Source organism: Trichoderma reesei, assembly GCF_000167675.1.
Source record: "Trichoderma reesei QM6a unplaced genomic scaffold TRIREscaffold_13, whole genome shotgun sequence".
NCBI classification, from domain to species: Eukaryota; Fungi; Ascomycota; class Sordariomycetes; order Hypocreales; family Hypocreaceae; genus Trichoderma; species Trichoderma reesei.
The window spans coordinates 723,983-746,669 of record NW_006711160.1 but is presented as its reverse complement, the minus strand read 5'-3'; the positions used below and the strand labels follow the sequence as shown (position 1 = coordinate 746,669).

Here is a 22,687-nt window from a genome sequence, read left to right as displayed (position 1 = left end):
CACGGCCGCATCGACGGCCAGCCCGCACTGCACCAGGTCCTGCACCGCCGCCTTGGTCGTCTCGACCCGGATGTGCGACTCGCGGTACCTTTGCTTGGCGTCCTTGTAGTCCAGCTCCCATTCCTGCAGCAGCCGGCCCAGCTCCTCGTCCTTGGTCTTCATCGAGCCCATGACGGATCCGCGCTCGGCCAGCAGCCGGTTGGCCGTGTTCTCCAGCGAGCGGGCCTCGGCCAGCAGGCGCTCGTAGTCCTCGTGGGCGTTGCGATCCTCCAGCTCCGAGATGTCTAGCCGCAACACGTCGAGCGTTCGCAGGTGCTTGCGATAGTTGAGGTTGTCGCTAATGTTCTTCTTCTTGCGGTCTCCGCTGTCAATGTCCTGCTTGAGCTTGTTCGTCCGCACCGTCAGATCGGCAATCTCCTTTTCCGTGGTGCTGATGGCTGTCTCGAGAGAGGCGATTGCCCGCTGGTTGGACGCCAGGTTATTGAGCCCCCCACGATCCACGTAGTCCTGAATATCATGATCCATCATCTTGATTTCGCTCATCGAGTTGAGGATGGCGTCTCTCTCCTCGGTAATGACTTGCTCCTTGGCACGGCCCTGGCGAAGAATCTGGTCGCGGGCCGACCTTGCCTCTGCAATGCTCGGCTCAATCTTTTCCAATTCTTCGTCGGTCCGCTGGATGATTTCACGCTGGTGGTTGTAATCTTCCTTGAGGGTTTGGATCTGCTTCTGGAGATCCTTCTTCTTCTCGAGTTGCCCCGCGGTCCGCCCAATCTTGTTTCTCAGCTCGCTCTTCTCCAGCTCGAGCGAGTTGAGCTGATCCTTCATCCGTTGCCGATCCGTCGTGAGCTTGGAAATCTTGTTCTTGAGGCTTCTGAGCTGCTCAGACACGCTGGACTGGAGCTCGTGGATCTCCTCAACGCTGCGGGTGACCCCGCTGGAAGACTGCTGCGACACAATGCGATCCACCTGGGCCTCGGCGTCTTTGATGTCTTTGACCGTCTGGCAGATGTTTGCGACTGTTTTGGCCAGGTCGCCAAGGTCTCTCAGTTTCTCCTCCTCTGCGACAACAAGGGCGTCTTCCTCTTCGAGCTGCTTTTCCAGAGACTCGTACTCGGCTTCCGCTGTCTTCCACTCGTCCAGGAGCGGAGGCAGCTCTGTCGAAAGGCGCTGAAAGGTGTCAAAGGCCGAGCGCACCGCCCGCAATGACTCCAGATTGTCCACTGCCTCTTTCAGGTCCTTTTCCGTGTCCACTTTGCCCTTCGGATCCAGATGCTTGTCAATCTTCTTGCGCAGGCGATCGAGAGTTGCCGCCTGGCTGTCATCAAAGTGGCGCTCACAAAGTCTGCACTTCTTGGACGTATCCAGCATACGCTTGCACTTGTTATAGTAATCAAAGAGAGCATCAAAGAGACTGAGATCAGTGCGAAGCTCCTCGACTTGCTGCTCCACAGCAGCAACCTCTTCCACGTAGTCTTCCACGACGGCACCATCGCGCACGTTTGCCAGCGCGGCGACGACTTCTTGCTTGCTCCGATCCATCTGTTGGGACTTTTTCCCGTGCGTTTCTTTTGCATTCTTCAGCTTGTACTCGACCTTTTGCTGCTTCTGCCTCGTCTGGTCTCGACGTTTCTGGGCCTCTTGAACAGCTTTGCTTTGACGGCCTTGGGCGGACTGAAACAGGGAATCAAGCGACTCCGGCTCCCAGTTGCTCCCCAGGACGCCGTTTAGCTTGGGTTTCCACGTTTCGGTCAATGTCTCTAGCTTTCGTTTGCGGTCTGCCATTTCCTTCTTGCGAAGTTCGAGCTGCGCCCGCTCCGAGGCCAGCCTTGTGCACTCGATGAGCTCCCGGCCCAGCTTCTCGTTCTCGTTTTCCAGCTGCCACTGCTTGTCGTTGGCTTCACTCAATTGCTGGTCCCAGTTGGACTTGTCCAAGTCTTGCTGGACCTGCCTGAACCTTGATTCAAGTTCGGCAAGCTGCGCGTCCAGGATGGCCTTGGCTCCCTCGTCAACGTCGATGCTTCCGGCTTCGTTCTGAAGGACGCTTGTGCGCTTTTCAACGGCCCCCATGCGCTGTTTTGCAGAGACGCGATCTTGCGTCCGGGCGGCTTTGCGACCCTCGAGTTCCGTGATTATCCCCGTAGCCTTGTCGAGCTCCGCAGCGTTCTCCTTTTGCAGTCGCTCCAGGTCACGCTTTTTCTCTGACAGGAGCTTCCGGACCTTGTCATGGAACGCTCGAATCTGCTGATCGTTCAGGTCCCCGTCAAATCCTCTGAGGTTGTACTGTCGTGCGGCCTCTTGTATCAGCTCCACCCTCGCTCTGAGTTGGCGCTCGTATTTGTCCTTGTCCGACTGATGTTTTCCCTGCTCAGCCAGTTTCGCGGACAAGGCTTGACGATGATTCGCCAGCTCCCTTTGGAGCTCGGCGTACTGTGCCTTGTTCTGCTCAGCCTCTTGTTGATAGCGAGCCATGCTGTCTTCGTATTGGGACAAGGAGCGCTCGAGCGCCTTATCGCTGTCGGGCAATTCCTCAATTGTCTGTCTGAGCTCGTCAACAGCGTCCTGCCTGTATTCGAGCTGCTCTCGTTTGTTGTTGAGGTTCTGCACGATTTGAAGAAAGCTGTTGGCTTGCTCGTGCTTCTGGCGTATCCTTTCCTGCGTCTGCTGCATGTCCTCCGTCAGCTTTTCACACTTGTCGCGGGCCGCTTCGATCTCGGCCTGCAGCGCACTCATGCGCTTTTCGGCCCGCTCGCCCCTATCCTTGTTGACCTTGTTATGTGCCTCGTCGCTTTCGAGTTTGATGAGCTCTGCCAGCTGGTTTTTCCGGAGCACCTTGATATTCTCAATGGCCTTTGCGTACTTCATGGCCTCGAAAATCTCATCGAAGCGCTTCTTCAAGGCCGCAGGCTCGCTCAGCGGCCAGAGAGACTCATCCTGGTGACAGAATATGACAGCATCGAGAATAGCGGGAGAGACGCCGAGGCGTTCGGGGATCATCTCATCCAGCTGCGCCTGTCTTGTCGATGTCGTAGTTCGTTCTCCGTTGTTGACGACCACCAGGGAGCAGTCGAGAGTCTTTTGCGACCTCGCCTTCTTTCCCACGGTGAGCTGCATGCTTCGAGTCGCCACATGTTGTCGATCGTTGATGGAGCGAAATTGCAGCTTGACCTGGGCCAGGACTTCTTTTTCTCCGACGAGCTGGACACGAAGCAATTGTCGTTAGCGGAGAGCGCAGACGGTGACGGTGACGGTCCAGGCACGGATTTGGCTTGCCTTTGGGTCGTGAATGAAGGCGCCGCCCTTGCTGTTGGGAGGCAGCTGGCCTGTGGTTGCGTACTTTAGGCACTCGATGATTGTCGTCTTTCCGGAGCCATTGTAGCCGACAATGAGAGTCAGCGGAGTGTTGAACTGGATGGCCTCGCGAACAGCCGGGCTGAAGGACCGCACGCCGGAGATGGAGAGCTTGTCGATTCTCGACATGGTGGAGGGCGACTGGGGGCGAAGAGATGCTGCTGCTGAAGGTGGCGGTTTTCAACCGAACTGCTGCTTGAGAGGAGCAATGACTATCGATCAAGGCTGCGGCATCTCCCTGTTGTGTCTGGTGGCTGAGCCTCGACTGGCGAGCAACTGCTGTGTAGCCGCTGCGTGTATGCAGACGAGGTGCCTTGATACTACCAAGTTGATAATGCCGTGTCTAGGTATCGTCTCTCGTCTATACCTTTGCGATACTACTACATAGTCCAAACGCGCTCCAGGCAGCGCCGCCAGTCACGCGTTTGAGCGCCATGCGCTTGACTGATGCGTGCTCACGTGCGATAAGATAGCCCATGAGAGAAGGCACTCAAAGGGCACTTTAACCCCTCCTTCAAGAGCCCGAGCCTGAGCCTGAGCCTGTGCAAGGTTGCAGCACTAGTAGCAAGATGCTAACACAGATTTGATGGGCCAGATGGGCAAAAACGGGGCACCAGATACCATTAGATACAGCTTGTTGCACTTTTGTCCATCAGGACCCCTCACCATCATCAAGGAGCGACGGATCCGCACCACTCCAAAGGCTTCAAGGTTCCATCCATCCAAGCCAATTGCTGCGCTTGCAGGTGGGATGTGCGGTGCAGTACTTTGCGTGTACTCGCCGGCACTTTTAGTCACGCACAGCCACCGACGCCTCGGGCTGGAATCGGGCGTCCCACAGGTCGAAATGTCGCATCGCGGATAGGCGGGATTGGGCATTGCGATGCGAAAGTCAGGGTGGGCACGGCGACTCGGGGCTCTTGTCGCTTTGGCCTAGTGCTGGCTCGGGGGATGTGCGAGTCTCTGGCAGGTATCCGCCAGGTACTGCAGAAAGAGAGGAGGGATATCCATGGATACGATACATATCAGTCAGATATCAAATGACGATGATGCAGGACAGATGGCGCCCCATACTATCTACCTACCTACCTGACCTGACCTGACCTGACCTGACCTACCGCCGTGCTCTCTCCGCATTTGACACATAATACCTACCTGACCGTCGGAGTGTGAACGATTATGATTACATCGCGTACGTGATGCAAACGGCATCCGAGCATCATGCCGCCCGCGAGTGAGACGCCTCAAATACCACCAACGCACCGTGGGGCCCATATCTGCTCGTAAGGTATCCTCCTCACATTCAGGGTTAGGTAGCACAGCACCTAAGATAGTATACAAGTACTGGTCTACAGCACAGACAGCCGCTTGCTTGGCGCCGTTTTGTGCGTTGCTGGCTTGGAGCTCCAGGAACAGCCCGAAGGGATGTATCAGGCAACGATTTCCCTTGCATTCATGGATGGCCTTTTCTTTTCCCCTCCCCAGAAAGGCGCGCTGCTTAGCCAGGCCAAGTGGTCGAATCGGATGCAGCTGTGAGAGGCCCCGAGGCCTGTTAGCCGTGAGAGGCTGCACAACCGGCACGCCGCCGGTCAGCAGGCCTTGCTTTTTCCTGCACCAAGCAAGGTTGAAGCTTGTCGCAGGTTGATGGGAAGGAACGGTGGCTTGTCACCAGCTTTTGATTAATGGCTGTGTGATGATCTGACTTGTCGGTTCAATGCCTAGGTAGGTAGACTTGTTGCGTTGCTCTCCAGCACCTATTTCGGCTCTCCTCCCTACTACTAGGTAGAAGCATCGAGTTTGTAATACGCATCGAGAGCAACGGGCGTTTGCTCAGGACGACAGTCGCCTCCATTCGTACAAGGTACTTCCTACCTAGTATACATAATACCGCAAGATAGGTACCTAGTATGACATCAAAATTGCCGTCCTGAAAGCCCTAGGTAATTTTTACCACATGGGCAATGATACTTGTCCATCATCAGATTCAGATACAAAGCCGAGGACCGCTTTTCCTTAGCGCTGTCGCGACGTCTTCCCGCAGCAGCCGCTAACGCCAGCGCCGCAGGAGAGGGTTGCGTCATGCCTGAAATCTCTGAGATTCTTGGTTTTTGGGTCTCGGGTCTTGTTTTTTGGCTCTGCCCATCCGATGGGTTTGGACGGGTTGGGGTCCATGGGAGAGTATGTATGTACATACAAGTACCTACAGTTAACACCATCCCTGGATGGATCCGCGCTGCTCGTTGCTCAGCTGTCCGCCCCCCCCCGCCATTCGCTGGGCTGGGGCTCGGGGGTGCTAGTACATAGCGGCCACTTGTTGCTGCCAGACATTCTGCTGGTGCTTGTGTGTGTGTGTGTGTGTGTGTGAGACCCGATTGCTTCATACATTTCGCCTTTTTGGCTGTGCCCAATCCTGTACTGCATCTCCCATGTCTCATCCCTTGGCTGAGGGCAATAAGGTAAGGTACTTTACCTCAGGCAGTACCTGAGTTGTACATGTACTTGCATCTGTTAATGCACAGCGTAGCACCTACCTAACCCTCCTCCCCGTACGAGTGCCAGAACCGCTAAGCCGCTCCCACCAAAGTGCATGCCTTAGCAGCGCGGCCGTCACTCAACCTGTCGCCCACACAATGAAACAAACCCGGACCCGACCCCAACCAGGCACATGCCCAGCCCGCTTTTCACGGGGGCAATTCTCCGGCCTGCTCAGCGACAAGACAGCGCTCAGCCCGCTGTGCTGCAGGCCAGGTCCTGGCCCGGCCCCAGCCTAGCTGAAATCCCAGGTGCTAGCACCATCGCATTTGCCTTCCAGATGCCCTGGCCATTATTATCGATACCTTACATATAAACTCGGATACCACCGCTTGCTGCGACAACAGCCACGATTCCCAGCTCTGGCCTCGGCTGCTCCCAACCTCTCTGCCCCTTACAGAGACATCCATTCTTACAGAGACACCGTACAGAGCACCTCGCAGACGCGCTGCACGACCGACAGACAGACAGCCAGGCTGCTCGTCCGACCCAACTGTCCCGAGCCTCGGACACGGCAAGGCAACGCCCGGCAGCACAAACAGCGCCCCCCCCCCCCAGGCGCTGCTCCCCACGAACCTTCACGCCAGAAGAACAACAGCCGCAGGCCCCTCACCTAACCTAACAGAAAAGCCCCCCCAAAGAGACGCCACTGAACGCACCTCACCCAGAGGGCTTGCTCGGTAGCCCGCTAATCTGACGCCCTCCTGATGTGGAAAATCCAACAGCTGGCGGTATAGCAATACTACCGCGACCATGTCCGGCCCACCTCCTCTGCACGGCGACTTGTTTGGCTTCGGCAACATCGACGTCTTGCCCATGTTCCAGGGAGCCGCCCACAGCCAGGGCATTTCCGTGCCCACGTCCAGCGCCGATGCGCTCCATCTCGACGACTCCAACGGCGACGCCATGGCACTTCTCGAGAGCACGCTGATGGCTCACTTTGGCGGCGACATGGCCCTCAACATTGACCCCATGGCCGCCGTGCTGGACGACGACGGCGGCGACATGGACGGCCGCCTCATCTCCCCCGACAACATGCTCAAGCCCCAGGACCAGTTCAACAACGTTGCCAACGACGTCCCGGGTGCAGGGCCCATGCCCGCGGCTGCCTTTACGCCCACCAGCATGGCTAACAACGGCGGCGGCAGCGGCACCAGCGGCAGCAACAACCCGCTGACCGAGTTCACCAAGCGGCGCAACTGGCCGGCCAAGGTGGTGGAGGAGCTCAGGGACCTGCTGCAGATCCTCGACTCCAACGGGCGCATCAAGTATGTGTCGCCCAGCATCACGGCCCTGGCGGGGTACACCACCGAGGAGGTCCAGGACACCTTTCTGAAGCACCTGATCCATCCCGACGACCAGGGCGTCCTCGTCTCCGAGCTCCACGAGTCCATTGCAACCGGCAACCCGCTGCGCATGTTTTATCGCATGAGGAAGAAGGACGGCACCTATGCCATCTTCGAGGCCGTCGGCCACGCCCACATTGCCGCGGCCAGATTTGCTCCGAATCCAAATAACCAATCGCCCTTTTGCCAGGCCGTCTTCATGATGGCGCGCCTCTACCCCACCAAGAACGCAGCCCTGCTGGACTCGTTCCTGGAGCACAAGATTGAGAACGAAAGGCTGAGGCGACGCATAGCTGAGTTGCGGAGAGAGGAGGAGGCGGAGGCGGAGGAGGCGCAGAGGCAATGGGCGCACAGTCGGGAGGGCCGGTCAGACGTCGGTACCTCAGAGAATGCCAGTACGGCAGCATCCACGGTTTACGGATATCACAGCGTCCCCACCGAGATGCCCATGTCATCAGCAGCAGCAGCGGCCGCCGCCGCTGCCGCCGCCGTCGACGGTGCATTGACGAGGAAGAACCTGGAGGGCGCCACGGGGGGGAATCGTCAGGACTCGCTGCGCGACAAGATGGCGCGATTCGAGGCGTCCTCGGCGGATACGATAGCCTTTTTGACAGGCATAGAAAACGGAGAGCGGATGAGTAACGGCAACCGGAGCCCGACCCTGATCAAGGGCGATGCAGGAATTGCCATGCCTATGGACAGGGACTCCAAGTCGGGCGAGAAGAAGAAGAAGCTCAAGTTGGCCGAAGAATACGTTTGCACTGACTGCGGTACAGTTCCCCCCTCCCTCTTATAATTCTTCCCCATCTGCTCGTCTGGATTGGCTTAGTTTGCCTCGGGTGTCAAGCTCCCCTCATTGGGAAATGGCGCTCCCAACCCAGCCGACAGAACCCTTGGATCAGCTGCTAACGACGGATCTCTCTCAGGCACACTCGATTCCCCGGAATGGCGAAAAGGGCCCAGCGGGCCAAAGACGCTCTGCAACGCCTGCGGACTACGCTGGGCCAAGAAGGAGAAGAAGCGCAACAGCGTCGGCACGCCCCTGGCCAAGCCCGTCGCGGGCTGACGACATGGCGGAGAAAGAAAGCAATTCGGCCACACGGCTACAAGGGACAGGAATTAGCCATGTAAACGCGGCCGGACCGGAACTTTGCGCTCAACTGCTTATTTAACGACGGAATCCTGGTACACGGAGTTGTGGGTTTGGCTTTAAAGATGCATTCATCACTGGCGACAGGGACTTGCCTAGTTATTCTCAAACCATTGTTGCTGTCGATTCTTTTGCTCGGGGACGGACGATTGGCGACCCTTCTCTTCTTCATCCTTCCTTTCCCTTCCATCTTCTTTCATCACTATCACTACCTCTTCTTTCATCATTACTTTTTCTTTTTTCTTTGTCACATCTATTCATCTTCTTTTTCACCTTTTTCAAATCCATCTTCTCCGAATCTTTGACACGGGCATCTGTACACGATTATGATACCCCTTCGGCAGGCAGCATTTGAAGCAGAAATACTAGACGGACACGGATGTACGTGGCGAATGTACCACGTTTTTTTTTTCTGCTTTGGAAACACACGAATAGATCAGGAATTATATGTTTATGAGCTTTCCATGACTTTTGCTGAAATTCTGGGTACAATACAAGTGATGTATGCTTGGCTGCCATGTTTGCATGTCTCCCCTGGTAGGCAAGCAGACAGCGAGCAAAGATGCCCATGAAGGAGGAACCTTGTGGATGAGAAATAAGGGACCGACTCTCACCCGCTGACAAATACACATTCAAGTCAACATGAAGCAGATGGCCACTCATTCAATTGGATGCCTCGTGTAATACGAATTCTCTCGAGTTCAATGCCGCGGATGAGCTAAACTTGAAAAAGCCCCGCCTTGTAGGAATGTTTTGGTTCTCAATCCTGCGTGGCTTGGTTCAAGTCGAGCCGCCATGTAAGATCTTGTTCCAAGTGTCTCTTCAGCCCCTCATCTCAGTGACATACCTACCTACATACATACTAGGTAGGTAGTCTATCCGCTACCTAACCTACATTAACTCATCATCTGCACGTCTAGGCGAATCGAATTGAATCGAGCTTGAATCCCAAATAAAGACTATCATATCTCACTTTTCAATTGCAAGACTATCTCGACTCACCAAGACGAAATACTTGACCAGAGACCGACAGTCCTATCGTTGAGGTAGGTTGCTTGCTTGCTGCTATGTTTCTCCCCGCCTATGTACATACCTACTAAATGACACTAGGATCGATCCCGGATTCGTGCAGGATCGGATTCAAAACAATCAGAACTGATTCGAGGGAATCGAAACGCTAGACACTCACTTCCTCCAAGAGACCTCGGCTGAACCACACCAGACCTCACCCCCAATCTTCTTTTCCGAGACATTCTGACACATACTTTTCAACACTCACAATTCCAATTCAACCCGTCACTCCCTCCCAGTCGTCGTTCCCTTGAGCAGCCATGGCTCCTCCGGACAACTTTGCCAACTATCCTGATGTCGTCCAGGGCCCGGACACTGGATATGATCAGCGGGTCGACCACAACCCGGTGCTTCGGGGCTTGCCTCTCGCCGTGGGCGCTGAAATGTATGTGATCTCTTCGATGGGGGTTTTAAAACTTGTAATGAGATGTGTGTGGCTGACTGACAACTTCGTCATCTCACTATTACAGCATCTCCCGAAGCGGCATCATCTCACGATTCTTTCTCAACAACTCTGGCATCACCAAGATCAAGGACATGCCAGAGCTGGACCATGTCACGCCTACTTTCCATGTAATCAATGCCTGCCTCCGCTTATCCCTTCTCACCAATCTTCAATTTGTCACAAATGAGAGACGGAAGATTGTGTGACAAAATTGATAGCACATCAGATTATGAAATGAGAAATACCTGGCTGACGAGTCTCTGGCACAGCCCACGGTGACGCCTCTCGGCCCAACAGGCCCCATGCTCGCCTTCGAGCCAGAGCTTCTCACCCCCAAGCACGCCTCCTCCTCTTCCAAGTCCCGCTACTACTCCGCCAGCGACTACCACGCCATGTACAAGAGCGGCGCCCTCACCCCGCTCCAGGTGATCGAGACGCTGCTGGGCCTGACCACGGGCGGAGGCAGCAAGTACAGCGACGCCTGGGCGGACGCCCACGGCGCCGAGAAGCTCGCCGTCGAGGCGGCCAGGGCGTCGACGGAGCGCTGGGCCGCGGGGACGCCCCTGGGCGTGCTGGACGGCGTGCCGGTGGGCGTCAAGGACGACACGGACGTCAAGGGGTACGTGAACCACTACGGCATGAAGTACAATGGCGCGCTGCCGGCGTTTGCGGCGCGCGAGGAGACGGCGTGGCCGGTGAGGAAGCTGCAGGAGGCTGGGGCGATTGTGCTGGGGAAGAATAAGATGCATGAGCTGGGATCAGGTACAGTTGAAGAAGAAGCCCTCCCATATTGAATATGTTCGTTATATGGATCGTGAGCTGACAATCATGCCTATACAGATACGAGCGGCCTCAACGTGGGTTTCTCTCCTCACGACACATACCTACCTTTGGATATCAAATCACAACTGACCCGATGAAAACGCAAACAGGTCGTCCAAGGAACGCCCACAAACCACCTCAACAACGCCTACTACCCCGGCGGCTCCTCCAACGGCGCCGGATCCTCCATCTCGGCCGGCATCGTGCCCATCTGCGTCGGCACCGACGCCGGCGGCAGCATCCGCATCCCGGCCAACTTCAACGGCATCTACGGCCTCAAGCCGAGCCACCACCGCACCATGGCCATGGAGGGCACCGTCTGCGTCACGGGGCCCCTCGCCGCCACCGCCGCCGACCTGACCATTGCCTACCGCGTCATGGCCCAGCCCGACGCCTCGTGTCCCACGCAGGCCCGCTTCGCCCTCTCCCTGCCGCCGCCGTCCGCGGGGGGGAGCCGCGTCATGGGCGTCTTCCGGGACTGGTACAACAGGGCCGACCCTCCCGTGCGAGACCTGTGCGACAAGGCCCTCGACTACTTCGCTTCGGAGCGCGGCTACCAGATCGTCGACATCAGCATCCCCTTCCTGCCCGAGGCGCAAGTCGCCCACGCGGGCCTCTGCATCGCCGAAATGGCCGAAAAGGCCCGCCGCAGGACCCCCGACAACGCAGCAGACCACCTCTCCCTCGTCGGCAGCGCCAACAAGATCCTCCTCTCCGTGGGCGCCCAGGTGTCCGCGGGCGACTATCTCAAGATCAACGCCCTGCGCACCGTCCTCATGCGCCACCTCGCCCACCTCTTCCAGCAGCACCCGGGCCTGCTCATCATGACGCCCGCGACGCCCATCGTCGGGTGGCCGCGGGCTGCGGGGGACGACGCCCACGGCATGAGCGACGCAAACGTCACCCTGCGCAACATGTCGTACGTCTTTCTCGCCAACATGGCCGGCAACCCCTCCGTCTCGGCGCCGGTCGGGTATGTCGATCCCGAGCAGGGCGAGGGGAAGCTGCCCGTCAGCCTGCTCGCGACGGGGGAGTGGGGGAGCGAGGAGCAGCTGCTGGCGTGGGCGAGAGAGGCGGAGGAGTATCTTCACGAGACGTATCCCGAGGGACGGAGACGGCCTGAGGCGTGGGCGGACGTGTTTGCGTTGGCTCGGGGGGGATAATTGAACGGGGTTCGCATGAATCGATGCAGCTTGTCTGTCTATATTCACGTAGAGGAACAGAACAGCAACACACCAGACGTTGAGACTGGTTGTCAGCGTTGGGCATCAAAATTGTCGTAAGCTCATTGATAAAGCCCTCCTCTGAATAGGAGAACCAAACGACTAGCATATCACGTTGTACACGTACACAACCATGAAAACCGCAACCCACCCAATCTCATTCAGAGAAATTTGGAAGCAAGCCCCATCAACCCAGAAGGACCCTGCTGACCTCCGCCCTGACTCTTGAAGTACATCTTCAACGCCAACTCGCCCGCCTGCTGAATCGCAGACTCCTTGCTCGCCTCGGAGGAAACTTTGCCGTTGGCGGCCTTTGAGTCGAAGAGCTGTTATTCACGACAAAATTGTCAGCATCACATTATATATATTCCTCCCGGGTTTAATACCAAATGGATTTTCGGTTCAATATGCTTTCACATTGGGGGAAAAAAAAAAGGCCATCTCTTCTTTCTTACCTTGCTGGCTTCAGACATGGCCAGGCCCAAGAAGGCGCCCTGGCTCTGGTTCCCGCCCGTCTCGCCCTGTGTAAACTTCTTGAGCGCCTGCAGAGCGGCGGCGGAGCCGAGGCTGCCCGAGTCTAGGTTGTCGGCGTCTTGTTCGTAGGTCTGCTTGTGCTTGCGGATGGCATCTAAGGAAAAAATCCACCCATTGTCAGCACGTCCGTCCTGACCATCGTGTCTCCCAAGAGGAGATGTTTTATGTGTTTCGATAGAGATAGGCTCTCACCCTGCTCGTCAATGTCGTCCTCGGCCAGCCGGTTCTTCTTCTGGCTGATGGTGTTGATGATTTGGGAAAAGAGCTCGCTGCTGCCAGACGAGCCGGCGTACTGCTGGGCCTGCTGGTGGGCGGTGCGGAGCTCCTCGTCTTCGTGGTGGAAGTCGCCGCCGGCGGGATAATTGCCTCCGTATGCCTCTGTTCAAATCGCGGAGCGGTTTCTCACGAGTCAGATATACCTAGGTTCGTGGGCTTAGAGTAAAGGAGAAAGGGGGAGGAAGGGTTGCGCGATGCGGGGAGGGGAGAGGGGACGGGACTGACTGTTTCCGGGAGGGAGGTGGCTGTTTTCTGTTTGTTGGTTGACAAGTCAGCATTGGATCAGGCTGTTGTTATATATAGGGCAGCGTAATTGCTTCCGCGCGCTTGACAGATACGGCTGGTTGAAGATGATGGGGGACGGGAAATAGGAGGGATGCGGCACATACCTTGGGAGTTGTAGCCGGAGCCGGAGCCGGAGCCAGAGCCGGAGACCTGCTGCTCGAGGAACTCCTTGCCAATCTTGACAAAGTTGTCCATGTTGCGATGCTGTCTATAAGCTCGAGGAATGGGAGAATATGTGCTGCAACAAGAGGGGAATTGAGGCACAGAAAGACGCTGGTTGACGGTTGAGTGGGACGACGACGATGATGGTGGTGGAATCGATTGAGTTCAATATATACAGATGGGCTATTACGGCACTACGTAAGAGACCCCCCCTCTGCAAGCCGACGAAGCTACCCCGCCGTATAAGCTGCGCGACCACAGACAGCTGGATGCATCAAATGCAGAGGACCTGGTACAGCTGAACGACTGAGCTATTAGAAGCGCTATTACTGTGCGGACGGTGCCGCAGCGAGAGGGGTCCAATGGCCCCCTTTCGACTGCGGGGTGTGCATGCTTGCTCATAGAGGTAGGTACATGTAGACAGCGTGAAGACCATTGTCTGTGTGAGCGGTTTGAGACTTTGAGTGTCTATCAACTGCATCTCGTAGAGAGAGGCATTGGATGGGAGCTTCTCAGCTGTCCTGAGCTTCCATGAGCCCTGAGCCAACAGCAGCAGCCTTGAGATTATGTCATCAGACCCCCTTCAGGAGAGCCGTCTTCCCATGTCGTCTCTCGTACCTACAGTACTGCACAGTACATACGGAGACTCCGTGCTGCTCCCGGGTCTTGTTACCCACAGCGATCCAGAGAGGGTGACGCGTAACATTGATGCGTGCAATCACCGACATGGTGCATGTATACGAATAGTAGTAGTACGTAGTAGTACCTTCGTACCTCGTTAGGGAACCTACAAGTATGAACCAAGCTCAGCCCGATCCAATCCCTCTCACCACGCAACTTCATTAAACGCAGATTCATGCAGACAATCCGACTTATTACTTGGTACCACCTGGTCTGCCCAAATTGTAGCCTACCTTAGGTATCTACCTACCTACCTACCTTATTACTACTACTCAACTACCCTGGACCATGAACCCATGAACCATGACTTAGCACCAACCTACTAAGATCGCAATGTCCCGGTGTGCGGCTGGGGAGGGTCTTTGAACAAGCCATGGAAAAAGCTTGGCGGCCTTTATTTCCATTTCTCAGTGCTTCTAGCCCTGTACAGCCACGTTTTCGGTGGAGGCTCTTGATTATGGTCTGGGAACTCGGCTGCGAGCGAGATGATCAATTCATGAGTCCCTCGGGCTGAGGCACTCCGTGTTAGTAGTATCTTCAAACCTGATGCTAGACTTGCATGCGTGCAGCTATGCATGCGAACAAATCCTTTGCAGTGTTGACTCAGGATGCATCTACCCGTAGTATGTACGTCTTCCAATTGATCAACCAAGGCCAAGAGACGAACGAAAGCTTATCCTCTCTCTCGCCTTTGAAACGCAGTCTCACTCACTTCTGCGACACCAACCAGATTCCCTCCCCCCCTTATTCGCATCCTCAACTGGCTTCACTCACCCAGCAGCCAGCCACCAATCTGCACAGCTTGAAACCGCTGTCACAACTATCTATGCCTTGCCTCTATCCAAGAATGAAGATCAAATCAGTCCCAATGCTATTCGCACAACATCCAGCATGTGCACGGGCAAATCAACCCTCCTCCAGGCGCCCCCCTCCGAATCAAGGCTTGAAAACAAGAGACCCTTTGAATGACTTGTAAGCATTCCATTGGGCGGCTTGAGACGGGAATGGCCACCTTAACACCACCCAGAAAGAATGCCGAGACAGCCAAGACCAGCCAACCACTTGTATGTGTGGGCAATACCCAGCCTGTTTCTTGCCTCTGATCGCTTCTGCAAACGCGCAGCTGGATGCAACCCTTCCGGGGAAACTCATGCTGCACACTGCAGTTTGGGGTTCTGCGCGTGTTTCGGGGTGGCGCTGAGACGAACCAGAGGCGGCCAGTCTGGTCGCCCTTGTCCGGACGTGTCTTCACATTTTCCCTTCCCTTATCAGGCTCAGTCATCTTCAGATTTGCTTTGATTCCCCAAGAAGCTTTTGGTGTCGGGCCAGGCCTCTTCGTGTGCGTACTGTACTAAGCCCCGTGTCCAAACCTCGGCATATTAGATAGTACTTGCACATCTCGACGTACGGAATACGGGGGCGCTCAAGCCGGTTCATAGCCGTAGGTAGACATGAGAGAACTTGCAAGATACACCCCGAATCGGCAAGTCGCTAGAAAAAGCTCGTCTCGCCGAGCCGGGCAAGGGTTCCCTTCTCAACAAAGAGAGAAAACGGGGGAACAAAGGCAGGATTGCGGCACTCGTCATCTCGCGATGGGCCCCCCCGATGCTGCCGTTGTGCCCCACCGTACCGCGTCCGCGGGTGCAAGGACGAGCAGTACGGCAAGATACCAGACCACTAACAACGACCCGATTCATAAAGCTGGCGGTCCTCGTAATACAAGTATCTGGTGGTGCTGCGGTCGGACTCGGGAGATACAAGTCACCCCAGGCAAGGACGGCACTTTCAAACATACGATGATATGAACAGTGTTCCAATCGGCCTCTTTATCCGAACGAGGCTGCACGTAATACTTCGTAGGCGGACTGGCGCAATCTCTTGGGTCGTTGCTCGACTCTGTAGTAGTGCGCAGGATCTTGCGTTTGAGCTCTTGAGCTTGTGGCCGCGGTCAGAGGAAATGTAGCACATCGTACCTATGGACCTGCAGAGCCTCAAGCCAAGGAAATGCCCCCGAGTTCTTCGGATTAAAATAGCCTTTTGACACACTAGACATGCGTCTACTAGTATGGAGAACGTCAAGTCAGTGCTCGATACTAGCTGACTGCAGGTAGTAGTAGATGCCAAAAATATCATCGCCCAAGTGGCGGCGGTCGGCTGACGCCACGATTGCTACCCGTGCTGATGGACTGAGGAGAAACAGCAAATGGTCTTGCACGGTTACGTCCTTATTTTGTTTTCCTCCCCTTTCCGTTGGCGCGCTTTTTATATTCGAAGCGATCATCATCATTTAAAATACGATGCCGCAGCACGGAGTGTTCCGCGCTGTGGCGGTTGCTCCCTACCAACAAGCACAGCCTCGCGTCCACGAATGGCACTCTGCGCTCCAGTCCGGCTCCCACAGGAAGGACATGGAGGCGGATGCGATGCAAACAAGATGCATCGTGCTCACGGGGCCCACTCTGCTGATCGAGAAAGAGGAGGGTTGCTCCATCGCATCGTCGCTGTCGATGGCCCTCTCGTTTGTGACGACTCTAGGTATTCGTTGCGATTAAACCCTCAGTCAGCGTCCAGTCAACATTCAAGTACCTTCTCCGTACCTTCAACGCATGTCTGTCTCCTCGGCGCAGAGCACTCTCACACGCGTAAAATTTGACGGCTCTTCGTACTCCCGTATTAAACAATGTCTCACCATGCTAATCACCTGGCTCCAGCGCTGATCACGGCAGAGGGCACCCAATTGCACCCAACAGCTAAGGCAGCTCGCATGCTCCGCCCAGTCAGCCCAGCCTAGGCATGCAAGCCCCCCCGGGAGAAGAGGCAGCCCCCCCCCTTGCATCTTTGCTCCCTTGCTCCCTTGGCTGCTGCTTGATTGCCTGCTTGCGTGCGTTGCTGTGCCGGTGCTGGTGCTGTGTTTTGCTTTGCTCTCCATTCGAAATGATGGTCCCTTGAGGTGCCCCTGTCTCTGCTCGCAGTACAGTACAGTACAGCACCTGCCTGTCGTATCTGTAGCGTATGTGTGTACATGCATTAGCAGGACGGGACTTTCATGGTTAGGTACCCAGAGTGGCCTCGTGCGTCGTCCTGGTCTGCATCTCGACGTCGAATCATAAGGTGGTGGCTTGATAGTAGCGAGGCACACAATGCACGAGGCTAAAGTCGAGGCTGCTGAGCAAACAGCCTCTTGCCGTCGCCGAAACCTTCCAAAAGTACAAGTAAAGCCCCCCGCCAAGCGCAAAGTACAAGTATCGCGGCCAAGTCGCCCCTGCCTCGCGAAAGTGCGTTTCACCTTGACCCATCCAAACCCTCGCTCCCAACCAAGACAGAAGGCGCCCCCTGGCTGCGGCTTCCCAGAAACCCAGAAATCCTCGACAGCCACTTTTCGGGGTTCTTCCCGCCGTAATCAACAAGTATTTCGTACCGTATTCCGTACCTTTCCTTACCTTTTCACTTGTACCTGGCCAGCCCGGTTCTTCGACTCGCTGCCTCCGCTTTCCGCGCCTTTTTCCCTTTTTCATTTTCCATCAAATCTTGCCTTTGCCTTGCCTGCGTCTTTGTTCCCGTCTCTCGTTTGTCCCAAGTTTCCGTTTGGCCCTTTGTTGGCTCTCTTGTCAAACGACTACAGTGATTCCTATCAGAAAGATAGAGTGTCTTTTCCTTCCGCCTTCTCGCATCTTACTCAGTACTACTTCGTCTATTCATCTTGACCCCTTCTCGACTCTCTCTCTCTCTGTCTCTTGTCGACATTTTCTTCGTCTCCGTCTCCGTCTCCGTCCACCGACCGTCGTCGCTCCATCACCCTTTCATCGCCCGGCCATCCATCGCTACCGAGGCAGCGCGCGCGCAAACCGTCTCCGAGGCTGGGAATGATTTAGTCGGCTCCGGTTCTTGGAGCACCCAGCACACGCTTCGCCCATCCGTTCCATCGCTTCCCGCAGACTCCCGGTAGGGGTCGACCAGTTGCCCATCGTGGCGGCCACAATCGACGCGCAAAACTCCCTGCTTCGAGGCGACCCGGCTTTCGACCAGAATGGCGCGCAGTACCACCACCGCTCCGTCAGCCAGAGCGGCGACTACGGCACGGAATACGGCCAGGCCTATCCCCAGGCATCTCTCACTCAGACAGCTTATGCTCAGCCTACCTACGCCGAGCACGCGAGCCTGAACCAAGAGGCAGAAACAGCTGGTGCTGCTGGCGGCACTAGCGGACGCAAGCTCGCTTTCCTCAAGGGCAGATGGCCTACGGCATTCTTGGCCATTACCGGTATTCAGGCTCTCATCAACCTGGCGTTTGAAGCGTATGTCAACCAACATCGGGTAACCCCCTTTTCTTGAACCTCTTCATTTTACATCCTAGGGTAATGTGGCGGGTGCTAAGATTTGTTGCAGCTATGTGTTTGGGAAGTTCCAGCTGAGCTTGGGCGCCTACATCACGGACCCCCAGGTTCAATCTCAGTACAAAACGATCCCTACCTTTTTGACGCTCTTCATTTTCGGCTTTCTTTACGAGCTCATCATCGTCTTGGATGCCCTGCGCATGAAGAACACCATTCAAATTATTGGTGTCTGCATCGCCAACCTGGCGCTCTTGGTCTATGCGGCCCTCCAGATTGAGCAGATTCAGGTCGCCTTGGGAATCCTTGAGGTCAATGGCGCGCTGGAACCGGGCACCACCTCAGCTATGCTCTGGAGTGACATCAAGGCCTACCTGATTGCCAGTCCCGTCATCATTGCCGTCACTACCATCGCCATGGTCTACGTTGCCTGGAAGCTGTACCAGCAGTTTGCCTGGGACATTCTCAAGAATATCGGTGCTGATTATCGCATGAAGAAGCGATTCCTTCACTATCAGGTACGGATGCATGCCTGCGGCTCGCATCGACACGGATCCAACTGACATGTTTGCTAGATCTACATCGCCTTGCTCAAGTTCGATTTCTTCTTCTTCCTCGGCTTCATCATTCAGTTTGTCGTCGTTGTCGCCCAAAAGACCGATCCCGAATTCGCCCTCACCATTGCAACCATTCCGATCACGATTGCCATTCTGATTGCCGCCGCTTTCTTCACTCAGCGGGAAAACAAGCCCGGCATGGTCGTCGTCATCATTCTCTACTTTGGCGGCCTGTCATACTTCATCTTCAAGCTCTTCCGCATCTACGAACCCAGCCACGCCCAGTTCTACATGGCTGTTCGCAGATCCCTCACTGCCTTCGCCGTCATCACCATTCTGCTCATCATCATGACCATTATCAACGCCATCATCTGCATGCACAACTTTGGCGCAGGTCTCAAGGCTCACCTGATGGCGCCTCGCAGGGATGAGGAGAAGACGGACGCCAATTCATTCGGCATGACCGACGTCAAGTCCCCCATGCAGAACCGCATGACGATCGACTAAGGGAGCCGCCTCCACCCCATATTGGAGAGTGAAAACAAAAAAATGTATCAGGGTTGCGGAGAGATGGGAATGTACAAAGAAACGAATTTACGAAAGGGAATGGGTTGGCCCCTTTTTATACACACATGAGCCGCCTCATACAGGCTCAGCACCAAAGGCAAAACTCGGAAGGGCTATGCTGGAAGAGGGGATATTAATAACATCCCGTAAACTAAATGGATACCAATTTTTTTTTTCATCATTATTTGCTTTGTCGGAACTTTTGTCTCTTTTACACCATTTTCTTTTGTCTCTGTTCTATTCATCAAGTAGGCTCAGCAATGAAGGGGCGTTGGATCTTGTGCTTCGCATTCCCTCCCTGGACGACAGCCGGGAGTTTTGTGTCTGGATACCCGTGATTTGTTTGATATCGAAGGATATTGGAAATAAAGGGTGACTTCATAGATGACCTGTTGTCACTCTTTTTCTGAGTACTATCAGTATTCTTGCCTGCGTTTTATTTCTTCTCTCTTTTTCCCTATGTCACTCTTTTTTTTTTTTTACCAGAAAACAACATAACTTTTGCATTTTCACAGACATTGAATCGATGAAGTCCCGAGTCTTCCTCTATAGCTTTCTCACGCCTGCTTTTTTTTTCTCTCACTTCTTTCTCTGTCTCTTTCTCCTTCTCCTGACTCTCTTCTATGGGTGTGTGTGATTCAAAACTGACGCCCTCAAACAGAACACGAAGCCAAAAAAAAAAAAAAAAAAAAAAAAAAAAAAAATTGACTTGAAACTGTCATGAGGAAATACTTGCGTCGCGGAAAGTGAGGGTTGCGAGATGAAGGCTTTCGGGGTGCTACTGTGATGTTAGTACGTTGTCATTCTGTTCCCATAGGTCTTTTTTCTTCTTCTTTCGATTGCCTCTTTTGCTCGCCTTGACTTTTTTTTTTTATTCATTTTTCTTTTCTTTCACTGTCCAGATAGGGTTGATACACTATAGAGTCATATTGAGAATATATGGGGGGGTTAATATTCCTATGCTGCTGATCCAACTTGTGGACATGCTATTCACAGCCAACGAAAGAGAGAGAAATGATATAACACCAACTCATCGCGAGAAAAAGAAAGGAAAAAAAAAAGATAAAGAAGAGAAGCCCGATTTACTCCCAAAGAACGTATAACCCTGCGCTTTCGTAGACCAAGAAAAATAAAAAGAGATGGAAGGGAATTCGAAGGAAGCCGATTGTGCAATAACGAATTTGCGGGAAATGTCTTTGCTAAGCACCCTCCGAAGCCCAGTTCGTTGCGCGACATGACTGTTGCAAAACCTGTAATAATGTCCCGGCAGAATAAGAAGGGAGGAGATGAGAAGGGTGGAGATGCAAAAGGGGAAACTGGAGGAAAAGAGATAATAGACGCCTCACATATACTGTTCATTATTCAAAGAGTAATCTTGATGGCATCCTTCAAATGGCCCTCTGTCGGGCAGTAGGGACACTTGTACCTGGATCCCTTGGCCATGTTGTGCAAGCTCTCTCTGCAAATGACATGGCCGCACGGCAGCATCATTGCGGGATTCTGCTCCGTAGTTTGTTCCTTGCTCACGGGGCACACAAAGATGGAGTGGTAAATCATGGACGGCGGCAGCGGGGTCTCAAAGGCCAGCTCATTCTCCGTCGTCCACTCCGTCTTCTTCTCCTTCATATACGTGGTGTACTTGATGAGCCGGGGCAGCGCAATGGAGCCCGCCGTCACAGCCACGTACAGCGGTGACTCCGCCGAAAGGCCCAGCAGAGAGCAAAACTCCCGGGTGAAGGAGGTTGCCACGTCCTCAAAAGCCGAATCAATCTGGAAGATGTGCCGGTAGGGGGACGCCTCAATGTTGGGTGCGAAGACCATCGCGCCGCACAGCTGTTGGATGTCTCTGAGATGCCTCGTCTGGAAGCGTGCAAAGTGGTCTCTGGCATATCTCAGCGCGCCCATCTGGCCATTTCTCTCGTCGTCCGGAAGTTTGTTGACTTTCGGACCCTTGAACAGCCAGATGAACTGCAGCTTACACAACTCAAACTCGAGGTTGCTTCCTGCCGCCTCCAATCTGCTGTTGTTTTGGCGCGCCCACCTGATAGCTGGGCCAAGGTTCCTGTTCTTCAGCTCCGAGAGGAGATTGTACATTTCTGCGAATTGCCCTTGCAGGTCCTCGGGATAATCATTTGCTCCGTGACCATAGTCCCTCTCGTCCTCTTCGTACTCTTGTATCATGTCGTCATCGCCGTCTTCGTCCGTCCGCGCCGTTCGAGGCGACAGGGCGTCTGATGAACTGAGGGGCGGGTCTCGTGACTCGCGTACAAAAGTCGATGCAACGGAGAATTGGCCCTCGCGGACGAGGTGCATCGCGATGGCGCGATTTATGAGAGCGGTGTGGTCGGCCATCGCGTCTGTTTCCATCGGTAGTTCCTTTTGCGGTAGAGCCTGAAAAGGAACCAAAAGGTCAGCAAGTTGTCTAACAAGCAGGCCTTGAAGAGGCGGAAAGGCGGAGAGGCGGAATCTGAAGGCGTACCTTGTCCAGAGCCTTCCCGTAGCTCCGTTGCGCCTTGGTCACGTCTTTGAGGTCATTTGTGATGGCGTCGAGGCGGTCCTTGACCGGATTCTGAAGAGTTGTCATGGCCATGCTGATACGATGGGAGTCGGCATCAGCTACACGGGGAACATATGTTAGTCAATACTCCAAAGGTCCAAGGGCTGTGCAGATCGCATACCGGCAGCAACCTGCTCCCTGGCGGCCATAAGGTAATCTATAATCTTGTCGACATCTTGGATGGCGGCCGTGAGGTTCGACTTGCGCATGCGGGCGAGTTCAGCCTGCAGCGGGCCAAAAGGCGAGACAATGTCCTGGCCCAGCCCAGCCATGGTCGCAGGTGGAGCGTGGAGGTTGTGGAGCGATGTAAGGTGTTTATCGAGTGAAGCCGCGCATGAGGCTGGTAAGATGGAGCATCTGGATGCGAACGAGGGGAATCTCGGCCCTGCGAATGGGTTCTCCAAGAAGGTCTGTTGGGTTCAGGTGGGAGGATTGCCGGCAGCGGCTGGAGGTTGTCATCCAAGCAGAGGTACCGGACGAAGTACCACGGGCAGCCGCTTATCGATAGGACAGCTGCCGGCGTCGCGGATGGCGAGAATGGGGAGTCTCGGCCCTGGCAGGAATTATGCAGATAAGCATGACAGTGTGTCATTACTTACCTAGTATGCATAAGGTAAGAATCTTTACTTAGGTACTTGTGCCTAGTATGGGCCGAGTCAATCGCTCCTTGTTGCGTCGGATGCCTGCATTACGTAACGCTCCTGAACTCACGCCCCTGTGATGCATCAAGCGAAACATGCAGCTTTCATTCTCGGCAGTAGGAACTACTTACCTGTATTACCTTATCCTATCCAGTG

At 54.8% G+C, this 22,687-nt stretch overlaps 5 protein-coding genes across 5 annotated transcripts; 3 read left to right on the top strand and 2 right to left on the bottom strand.

Annotated features, from left to right (window-relative positions):
• Positions 1-6,636: 6,636 nt before the first annotated feature.
• blr2 (blue light regulator 2) lies at positions 6,637-8,295 on the top strand (the record flags this gene model as incomplete). The annotated part of the gene is made up of 3 exons (XM_006966618.2): positions 6,637-7,491; positions 7,573-8,007; positions 8,155-8,295. 3 exons carry the CDS (start codon positions 6,637-6,639, stop codon positions 8,293-8,295), a joined length of 1,431 nt encoding a protein of 476 aa, XP_006966680.1.
• Positions 8,296-9,710: 1,415 nt separating this feature from the next.
• On the top strand, positions 9,711-11,880 carry TRIREDRAFT_108885 (amidase; the record flags this gene model as incomplete). The annotated part of the gene is made up of 5 exons (XM_006966617.1): positions 9,711-9,835; positions 9,933-10,023; positions 10,165-10,657; positions 10,736-10,752; positions 10,828-11,880. The coding sequence occupies 5 exons, from the start codon at positions 9,711-9,713 to the stop codon at positions 11,878-11,880; spliced, it is 1,779 nt and encodes a 592-aa protein (XP_006966679.1).
• Positions 11,881-12,101: 221 nt separating this feature from the next.
• Positions 12,102-12,829, bottom strand: TRIREDRAFT_64271 (uncharacterized protein; the record flags this gene model as incomplete). Its single annotated transcript, XM_006966516.1, has 3 exons — positions 12,102-12,266; positions 12,396-12,568; positions 12,667-12,829. Coding segments are annotated over 3 exons (501 nt in total), but the record flags the coding sequence as incomplete, so codon positions are not given.
• A 5,267-nt stretch (positions 12,830-18,096) lies between these two features.
• Positions 18,097-19,273, top strand: TRIREDRAFT_64272 (uncharacterized protein; the record flags this gene model as incomplete). The annotated part of the gene is made up of 3 exons (XM_006966616.1): positions 18,097-18,173; positions 18,265-18,727; positions 18,785-19,273. Coding segments are annotated over 3 exons (1,029 nt in total), but the record flags the coding sequence as incomplete, so codon positions are not given.
• A 1,422-nt stretch (positions 19,274-20,695) lies between these two features.
• TRIREDRAFT_79381 (uncharacterized protein) lies at positions 20,696-22,233 on the bottom strand (the record flags this gene model as incomplete). The annotated part of the gene is made up of 3 exons (XM_006966515.1): positions 22,012-22,233; positions 21,813-21,949; positions 20,696-21,724 (listed from the first exon to the last, which is right to left on the bottom strand). Exons 1-3 carry the CDS (start codon positions 22,160-22,162, stop codon positions 20,696-20,698), a joined length of 1,317 nt encoding a protein of 438 aa, XP_006966577.1. The 5' UTR covers positions 22,163-22,233.
• Positions 22,234-22,687: the final 454 nt, after the last annotated feature.